The sequence below is a fragment of the Dasypus novemcinctus genome, chromosome 27, assembly GCF_030445035.2.
Source record: "Dasypus novemcinctus isolate mDasNov1 chromosome 27, mDasNov1.1.hap2, whole genome shotgun sequence".
Lineage (NCBI taxonomy): Eukaryota > Metazoa > Chordata > Mammalia > Cingulata > Dasypodidae > Dasypus > Dasypus novemcinctus.
In genome coordinates, this window is record NC_080699.1 from 13,975,857 (window position 1) to 13,986,192 (window position 10,336).

At 38.7% G+C, this 10,336-nt stretch overlaps 1 protein-coding gene across 1 annotated transcript in view; it reads left to right on the plus strand.

Moving 5' to 3' along the window:
* ACAT1 (acetyl-CoA acetyltransferase 1) overlaps positions 1–8,375 on the plus strand; it is a 31,863-nt gene extending 23,488 nt beyond the window's left edge. Inside the window, exon 12 of the mRNA XM_004470850.4 lies at positions 8,068–8,375. Coding sequence (XP_004470907.1) covers positions 8,068–8,188 — 121 coding nt within the window. The 3' untranslated portion in view covers positions 8,189–8,375. The remainder of the gene's footprint in view (positions 1–8,067) is intronic.
* Positions 8,376–10,336: the final 1,961 nt, after the last annotated feature.

Consider the following 10,336-nt stretch of genomic DNA (forward strand, 5'->3'; position numbering starts at 1 on the left):
CTTTTGGTTTTGGATATCCAGTTCTCCCAGCACCGTTTGTTGAAGAGATTGTTTTGTCCCAGTAATTGGACTTGGTAGGTTTGTCAAAAACCAGTTGGCCGTAGAGGTGAGGGTTTATTTCTGGACTTTCAATTCTATTTCGCTGATTGATGTTGTCTATCTTTATGTCAGTACCATGCTGTTTTGACCACTGTAGCTTTGTAATATGTTTCAAGGTCAGGTGGTGAAATTCCTTTAATTCTTTTTAGAAGACTGTTGGCTCTTTGGGTGCACTTTCCCTTCCGAATAAATTTGGTAATTGTCTTTTCTATTTCTGTAAAGTAGGCTGTTGGAATTTGGATTGGTGTTGCATTGAGTCTATAAATTAGTTTTGTTAGGATTGACATCTTTATGATATTTTAGTCTTCCAATCCATGAATACAGAATGTCTTTGCATTTGTTTAGTTCTTTGATTTCTTTTAGCATTGTTTTGTAGTTTTCTGCATATAGGTCCTGTACTTCTTGGGTTAAATTGATTCCTAAATATTTGAGTCTTCTTGATTCTATTGTAAATGGGATCTTTTCCCTGATTTCCATCTAGATTGTTCAGTATTTGTAGAGAAACATTACTGATTATTGCATGTTGATCTTGTATTCTGCCCCTTTACTAAACTCATTTATTAGCTTAAATAGCTTTGTCATAGTCATTTCAGAATTTCTTAAATATAGGATCATGTCATCCATGAATAATGAGAGTCTTAGAAGCTTTTTAGTTTTTTTTCTTTTCTAATTGTTCTAGCTAGAACTTCCAGCACAATATTGAATAACAGTGGTGACAACTGGCATCCTTGTCTTGTTCCCAATCTTAGAGGGAAAGCTCTTAACCTTTCCCCATCCTCTAGCAGGATGTTGGCTGTAGTTGTTTCATATATCTCCTTTATCATATTGAGGAATTTTTCTTCTATTTCTATCTTTTGAAGTGTTGTTATCAAGAAAGGATGTTGGATTTTGTCAAATGCCTTTTCTGCTTCCATAGAGAAGATCCTGTGGCTTTTTTCCTTCAATTTGTTAATGTGATGTATTATGTTTTGATTTTCTTATGTTGAACCAACCTTGCATACCAGGAATCAATTCCACTTGGTCATGGTGTATTATTCATTTGATATGCTGTTGGATTCTATTTGCAAGTATTTTGTTTAGAATTTTCACAAATATGTTCATTAGATTGTTCTGAAATTTTCTTGTAACTTTTTTTTTTTGACTTTGGTATTAGGTCTTTTGCGATTTATTCTGATTGGGGTACACTGTGCTGCTTGGATATATAAATTCATTTCTTTCATGAAATTTGGGAAATGTTCAGCCATTATTTCCTCAAATACTCTTTCTGCCCCTTTTCCCTTCTCTTTTCCTTCTGGAACTCCCATGATATGTATGTTGTTGTGCTTCATGTTATTCAGCTCACAGAGTCCCTGTTGAATTGTTTCCATTCTTTTTTCTCTTGTTCTTCTCTCTCTTCAATTTCAGGTGTTCTGTCTTCTGTATCACTTATTCTTTCTTTTGTCATTTTGAGCCTGCTGTTGTATATTTCTAATGTGTTTTTTATCTCGCCTGTTGTGTTTTTCATTTCCATATGCTGTTATTTTTCTATTCATGTTTTCACATTCTTCTTTATGCTTGCTGAGTGTCTTTTTGATGTCCTTTATCTCTTTATCCATATTGTCTTTCAGCTTATTAATTTGATTTTGAAGATTTTTATAAGTCTCATTACTTAGTTGTTTCAAAACCTCTTGTCTCATCTAGGGCCTTGATATATTCCTTTGCTTGGGCCATTTCTTCCGTTTTCTTGTTATGGCTTTTAATTTTTTGCTGATGTGTAGGTATCTAATTATGATGAGATTATGCTGATGCTCAATTTCTATCTCTTTTGTAGATAATTTAGTGACGGGAGGCTGTGTTACTGCCATTCTTTCATTCTTGGTTTAACTTGTTTTACTTCTTTAGGATTGTCCATTAATTGCTCAAATCTGGGTCATGGACCCAATAATGTGTTCTAGACCCAACTTCCAAGGGCCTTGGGGAAGGAGGTTGTAAAGGCTGGAAAAAGCCTCTCTTACTCATTTACTTTTCATTTCCTCTCATGCACTTGCTTGGTACGGTGTAGATGGCGCCCTCTCAGTTCTAACTATGACTAGAGCGTGTTTGCTGCAATCGTAATGGGGATCTTGCCTTGAGGCTTTCAGAGCCTCACAATTCAAACTTTCTCAGAGCTGTGTTCCAACCTTTGCTGGCAGGCCCCTCCCTTTTCGTGGGGAGGAAATAATTCCACTTACCCTCTGTGTCCTCAGCCAGTCCCAGTCAGTAGGGAGGGTGATTGAGAGGGTTGGTTCTCTCTAGTTCGGTGCCAGTTCCCAGGGAAAACAATGGTGTGGTTCCTCCCGGCCTGGAAGGGCTTGTGGGACACAGAAGACCAAATTTGTTGGCCAAAAGGTGAATCAGCTTTAGGCTGCATCCCTCTTTCTCCTGTTCTGTGGGGAGGTGGATCCCTGTGACCCCTTCTATCCTTAGCCAGAATAGACCCCTTCTATTCTCAGTCCGAGGCCAGGGAATTCAAAATTGTCTGCTTGTAGGGTGGGGGAAGAATGTCAGTGGCTGTAGCTGCAGCTTCTACTCAAGTTCTTTCTGTCGAGATTCCCTCCTGTGCCCCTTCTCTTCTGGTGGTGTCCATACTCCCCTGATGTCCTAAACCCTTTTCTTTCTAGGAAGTTTCTGCCTGTCTGGAAGTTATTTTTCTGGGAGAGAAGACAGTCCCTCCATGCTGTTTTGATTACAGTAGCTCTGAAATAAGATTTAAAAATCAGGAAAAATGAATCCTCCCACTTTTTTCTTCTTTTTCACAGTGGTTTTGACTATTTGGGGCCCTTTACTCTTCCATATAAATTCAATGATATCCATTTTCATTTCTGCAAGGAAGGGTATTAGAATTTTGATTATGATTGTATTGAATCTGTAAATCACTCTGGGTATAATTGACAGCTTAGTATTTAGTCTTTCATGAGCATGGAATGTTATTCCATTTATTTAGGTTTTTTTTTTTTTAATTCTTTAATGTTTTGTAGTTTTCCATGTACAAGTCATTTACATCCTTGGTTAAATTTCTTAGTTTATTCTTGCAACTGCTATTGTAAAAACAGTTGTTACATGATTTACTTTCTGATTGATAATTGTAGGTATATAGAAACACCACCAATTTTTTGAGTGTTGATCTTGTACTCTGCTACTTAGCTGAATTCATTTATGAGTCCTGGTATTTTTCTTGGAGATACTTTGGAATATTCTGTATAGATCATGTCATCTATGAGTAGGGATAGTGTTACTTTTTTTCCAATATGAATACTTTTAATTTCTCTCTACTACCTAATTTTTTTTTTAAGATTTTTATTTATTTCTCTCCTGTTCCCTGCCCCCCCACCCACCCAGTTGTCTGCTCTCTGTGTCTATTTTCTATGTGTTCTTCTGTGTTCACTTGTATTCTTGTCAGTGGCACCCGGAATCTGTATTGAATTTTATTGCATCATCTTGCTGCATCAGCTCTCTGTGTGTGCAGCACCATTCCTGGGCAGGCTGAGCTTTTTTTGCGCTGGGTAGTTCTCCTTACAGGATGCACTCCTTGCGTGTAGGGCTCCCCTATGGGGGGGACACCCCTGCATGGCAGAGCACTCCTTGCATGCATCAGCACTGCACGTGGGCCAGCTCATCATACAGGTCAGGAGGCCCTGGGTTTGAACCATGGACATCCGATGTGGTAGGTGAACGCCCTATCCGTTGGGCCAACTCTGCTTCCCCTAATTGCTTTTGCTAGAACTTCCAGTACTGTGTTGAATAACAGTGGTGACAGTGGGCATCCTTGACTTGTTCCTAATCTTAAGGAATAGCTTTTAGTCTTTTACCATTGAGTATGATGTTGCCCTTTATTATGGTGAGAAAATTCTTTCTATTCCTAGTTTTCTCGTCTTTAAATGTGGTATATTACATTAATTATTTTATTTTGATCCTTCTTTGCATTCTTGGGAGAAATCCCACTTAATCATGGTATATAATCCTTTAATTTTGGATTAGCTTGCTAGTATTTTTGCATCTATATTCATAAGTGATGTTGATTTGTAATTTTCTTGTGACATCTTTATCTGGACTTGGTATTAGGATGTGCTGGCCTCATAGAATGAGTTAGGAAGTATTCCCTCTTCAGTTTTTTGGATGAGTTTGAGAAGGATTGGTGTTTATTCTTTGAATGTTTGGTGAAAATTGACCTGTGAAGTTATCTGGTCCTGGACTTTCCTTTGTTGGGATATTTTTGATTACTGATTTTATCTTGTTATTTGTTATTAGTCTGAGATGTTTTATTTCTTCCTGGGTTATTTAATGTAATTTTCATGTTTCTAGAATTGTGTACATATCATTTAGGTTGCCTACTTTGTTGGCATGCATTTCTTCATAGTATCCTCTTTTTTTTTTTAATTTCTCTCCCTCCCCACCCTCGTTGTCTGCTCTCTGTGTCCATTCGCTGTGTGTTCTTCTGTGTCCACTTGCATTCTTGTCAGTGACACTGGGAATCTGTGTCTCTTTTTGTTGCATCTAATTGCTGTGTCAGCTCTCCGTATGAGCAGCACCATTCCTGGGCAGGCTGTGCTTTCTTTCGCGCTGGGCGGCTCTCCTTACAGGGCGCACTCCTTGTGTGTAGGGCTCCCCTACACGGGAGACACCCCTGCGTGGCATGGCACTCCTTGCGCGCATCAGCATTGTGCATGGGCCGCTCACCACGTGGGTCAGGAGGCCCAGAGTTTGAACCCTGGACCTCCTTTTTGGTAGGCAGATGCTCTTATCAGTTGAGCCAAATCTGCTTCCCCGTAGTATCCTCTTATAATTCTTTCTTTTTCTGTTTAAAGATTTCTTTATTTCTCCCCACCCCCTTGTTGTTTGTGCTCACTGTCTGCTCTCTGTGTCTGTGCTCACCATTTTTTTTTTGGAGGCATGGGAAACTGAACCTGGGGCCTCCCATATGGAAGGGAGCCACCTATGCTCCCACTTGTTGTATCTCTCCTGTTTCCTCATTGTGTCATCTTGTTGCATCAGCTTGCCACCTCAGCCCTTGTGTCAGCTCGCTGTCTTGCTTGTCTTCTTTAGGAGGCACTGGGAGCCGAACCCAGGACCTCTTGTGTGGAAGGCAGGCGCCCAACTGCTTGAGCCACATCCACTTTCCTATCAATACTTTTTATTTCTGTAAGGTTGGTAGTAATAACCCCCCCTTTCATTTCTCATTTTTGTTATTATTTGCATCCTCTTTTTTCTCTGTCAGTCTAGCTAAATGTCAATTTTATTGGTTGTTTCAAAGAACCAGTTTTTGGTTTGGGCTCTCTCTTTCTTATTTCTATTGTAGCTGTATCTGTTGTAATCTTTATTATATATACTTCTCTTTACTTGCTTAGTGTTTAGGTGCTCTTTTTCTGGTTCTTCCAAGTGTAGGATTTGGATACTGTTGGAGACTTCTGTTAAGTATAAGCATTTACAGCCATAAATTTCCCTGTGAGCACTGTGTTGCTGCAGCCATATTTTGGTATTTTGTGTTTTCCTTTTCATTTGTCTCAAGATGTTTACTAATTTTCATAGTGATTTCTTCTTTAAACAACCCAGTGGTTGTTTAAATGTATAATGTTTAGTTTCCATGTATTTTTGAATTTATATTTATTTGTGCCATTGCTTTTACTAGAGGCCTTTTATTTCTTCATGTGGCTTCAGACTACTCTCTAGACCCTTTCCTTTCAACCTGAAGAACTCCCTTTAACATTTCTTGTTGGACATGTCTAGTGGTTAATGAATGCCCTCAACTTTTGTTAATCCAGAAATATCTTAATATTACCTTTTTCCCATTACTGTTCATTTGCCTTTATTTCTGGAGGATTGTTTTTCTGGATATTGAATTCTTGGTTCACAATTATTTTGTTTAAGTATTTTAAATATGTCATCCTACTGCTTGCTTGCCTTCATTGTTTCTGATGAGAAATTGGTATTTAAAACTTTTTGAGGCGGTGGACTTGGCCCAGTGGTTAGGGTGTCCGTCTACCACATGGGAGGTCCACGGTTCAAAGCTCGGGCCTCCTTGACCCATGTGGAGCTGGCCCATGTGCAGTGCTGATGCGCGCAAGGAGTGCCCTGCCACACAGGGGTGTCCCCCACGTAGGGGAGCCCCACACGCAAGGAGTGCGCCCCGTAAGGATTGCTGCCCAGTGTGAAAGAAAGTGCAGCCTGCCCAGGAATGGCACTGCACACACGGAGAGCTGACACAGCAAGATGACGCAACAAAGAGAGACAGATTCCCGTGCCACTGACAACAACAGAAGTGGACAAAGAAACAAGATGCACCAAATAGACACAGAGAACAGACAACCGGGGTGGGGGGGAAGGGGAGAGAAATAAATAAATACATAAATCTTTTTTTTAAAAAAAAAACACTTTTTGAGGTGCCCTTGTACATGACATATTGCTTCTCTTGTGATTTTTGGGATTCTGTCTTTGTCATTATACAGTTGTTATTTTTTTAAATAGCATGTCTGTGTGTAGAAATCTTTGCGTTTATCCACTTGAGAGTTTGTGTGGATTCTAGGCTGTATTTATTCATGTCTTTTGTTAAATTAGAGATGTTTTCAGTCAGTATTATTTGCAATATTCTTCTGCCTCTTTCCTCTTTCTGCCCCTTTGGAACTCATAATGTATACATTGGTAAGCCTGATGGTATCCCATAGGTCTCTTAGACTGTATTCCTTTTTTTTTCCTTTTTATTTCTTTCTGCTTGTCAGACTGAATAGTTTCAATTTCTCATTTTTAAGTTCACGGATTCTTTCTTCTGCCATCTCCAATATGATATTGAACTCCTCTAGGGAATTTTTAATTTCAGTATCATCCTCAGATCCATTATTTTGGTGGGTTCCTTCCTATAACTTCTGTCTCCACCAAAATTCTCTTTTTAATCATCTCTCATTTCCTGGTTTCCTTTATAGCTCTCTGAGTATATTTAATACAGAATTTTAAAAATCTGTACTTCATAGATTTCTAATTCTTTATTTTGCTCCTTTAGATTGGCACCATTTCCTCTCTTTGTATACCTTGTAATCTTTGCAAAATAGACATTTATATTTTAATGTGTTAACTCTGGAATTTAGTCACTGAGGTATTTGTCTCCAGTTAGTGTTATGACAGAGTACTTGATTGCCAAGAGCTAACAAGAAAATAAGGAAAAAGAAAAAACACCTTTCCCAGTCTTTACAGAATGGCCTGTATAAGTGCTCTCGTTCAGAGGTTATTCTGAGGCAAAATCATAGGGTCCTCCCTGCTCTTTTCTGAGTGTATGTCTTGTCTTTACCATGTGTGCAAGGTCTTAGAAATTCCCCTCTTTACACAAAGTTGAATGTTTTTTTTCACCTCTGAAATAGTCTCTCCTCCCAGTACCGGTTGCTATATTGTGTGTTGTAAAGTCAGTAATAGTTTCTTGAAGGCAGCTGTGATTTGATTGTTTCTTGTACTGATTTAGCCCTATCATGTGAGCTGCTTCTACTAGGGCAGTTTTTAGTATGGCAAGCCAGAGACGAGTGTCCTGAATCTGTTCTTCCTGCTGCCACCAGACAGACTGGTACCGACATACGTGCACTTTACAGTGTGCTTTACTAAGTGCTTCAGGAGCTGGGACCAGGGATCCACACCAGGGAAGCATAAGCCATATATGTAGTGAGCAGGGAGGGGGTGAAGGAGACCACCTTCAGGATTTCCTACCTTTTTTAAGCTGCCCTTTTCTTCATTCTGTGATTGCCTAAATACTGCAACCTTTTAACTGTTCTCCAGAACTGTGAGAAAGATGGTTCTTCTACTTTTCCTAGTTGTGTAAAATTGGCGTGGAATCTGGAGCATCTCACTCCGCCATCTTAGTGAAATCACCTCGCGAATAAGCTTTTGATGAAGTTAATTTTGCATATAAACATTTTTTGATTAGTTGCAAATTCTGTACTTCATTAAAGAACCAACTTTTTTTTCCAATCCTAGGATGTCTGGAGCTAGGATTGTCGTTCATATGGCTCATGCCTTGAAGCAAGGAGAATATGGTCTGGCCAGTATTTGCAATGGAGGAGGAGGTGCTTCAGCCATGCTGATCCAGAAGCTGTAGACAAAGGAGAACGCACTTAAATGACCAAAATGGCTTGCTGAAGTGCGTGTGACTGCCCCGGATCAGCTTGTACTCAAAATAATCACCTTTTTTTTTTTTTTTTTAAATTTTAACTCCTTTTTTAGAAGATAAAAATGAGCAAATACTGAAATCTTTTGAAATTGTAATTAAATTTTTTTCTCTTGCATTAATTTTTTTATGGTCTTTAAAAGATTGACATTTATAGGTAGCTTCAAGTTCCTATTTGAGAGAAAAAATTTTATTTCTGTTGCTAAAGGTCAAGTGAATGTTATTTATACCTAATTTACATTAGTAGACTCTCTAAGCTAGACATAGCGTATCCAGTGGTACTAGAAACAACACATTAGCTCATGCATTCACGTCTATTGGGAGGAGGGGTTTGCTCCTATCCTCAGCATTCAGGGTTTTGGGCAGGAGCAATGATGACCTTATAAATATATGGGGTTTGATCTCTGAATTAGTACAGCAGCACAGTGTGGCAAAACTGCTACAACAATGGATTTATAAAGAACATGAGGGACTGCCACGTGCAGTACACCCCCACAATGCCTGTTCTTAAAGGAAGATAGGGATGGGATAGGTATCTTCCTTTTTTTTTTTTCATCCAGAAAAAAAACCACAACAGTGTAGGCAGGTCTTAATGCCCATGACCCTGAACTGCAAGTCTGAGATGGGAACGTCACACTTTTGGATGGTTAGGAACAGCAGGTCACTGTGTACACATATCTGTTGCCAAATAATTCATTGTGGATTTTTATTTTTAAAGAACAAAAAGAATATATGGGGAAAAAAACATCTGTGTAGTAATAAAAGCTAACTTATTATGAGGCTTATTATGTGCTGCACATGATCCTAAAGGTTTTATTTAATTCTCACAAAAACTCATGAAGTTGTTACCATCATTATCCCTACTTTATAGTTAAAGATTTTAAGATACAGTGTGTTTAAATACCAAGGACAAACAGCTGATAAGTGGCTGAGATAGGGTTCAAATCCAAGCAGTGTGGTTCCAGAGCCCAAGTTCTTATTATTTTTTTTTATGTTTAATCCCTTTCAACACTATCAGTAATTATCCATAGTAACTTACAAGAAATTATAACTGAAACAGGACCTGGGTAAAATACAGAATAACAGGAAACCCAAATATATTAGAATTCTTCACTGGAGATAAGCAGAAGTGACACTGCACCCAAAAGGCAGTAATCTGAAAAACAGATTTGAGAAGCTGTCTAACAGTGCTGGGAAGAAACAGTGAGAGAGGGAAGTGGATGTCGCTGAAGTGATTGAGCTCCTGCCTACCTCATGGAAGGTCCCAGGTTCAGTGTCTGGTGCCTCCTAAAGAAGACGAGCAGAACGGTGAGCTGACGCAAGAAGACGCAAGGAAAACACAATGAGACCCAACAAAGCAGGGAGTGGAGGTGGCTCAGGTGATTAGGCGCCTCCCTCCCACATTGGAGGTCCTGGTGCCTCCTGAAAAGAAGACCAGCACACGAAAAGAAGACCAGCACACAACAAGCAGACACAGCAAATGCAAAACAAGAGGGGATAGGGAGGGGAAAAAAATCTTTTCAAAAATAGAGAAAAGATTAAGAACCAACAAATAAATGGTGTTTGTCAAATCACCAGTTGTACTCTCATGCAATAACCCAGTATACCAGAAAAACTCAGATTGAGTACTAAGTGAGCAGATTTAAAGAGCATTTCATTGGCAAAATTAACAGGGAATCATACTAAGACACTGTGGTGAATACATTTTTATAAAGAAAAGAAAACAATTCTTCAAACATCCAGAAAGAAGAACATGAGTTAGCCTCAGTCCTTATTTCTATTATATTAAATACCAGAAGAAAAGTGACCATATTTTTAAATAAATTGATAAAGATATTAGTCTCCAGTATGCAAGAGCTTAGAAAATACAGCACTGTTATGTTTCCTCCAAAAATCACAAAGGTGTAGTCCAGACCATTTAAAAAGGAATCTAAATTAAGAATTTGAGAGTATGAATGCTTTCAATTTTTTTTTAGCGACTTGGTGAATAAGACAAGGTGGTGGCAAAATACTTATAAAATATGTATTTGGTAAGGATAACAACGTAAAATTAGGGGGTCTACATTCTAAATTACTACA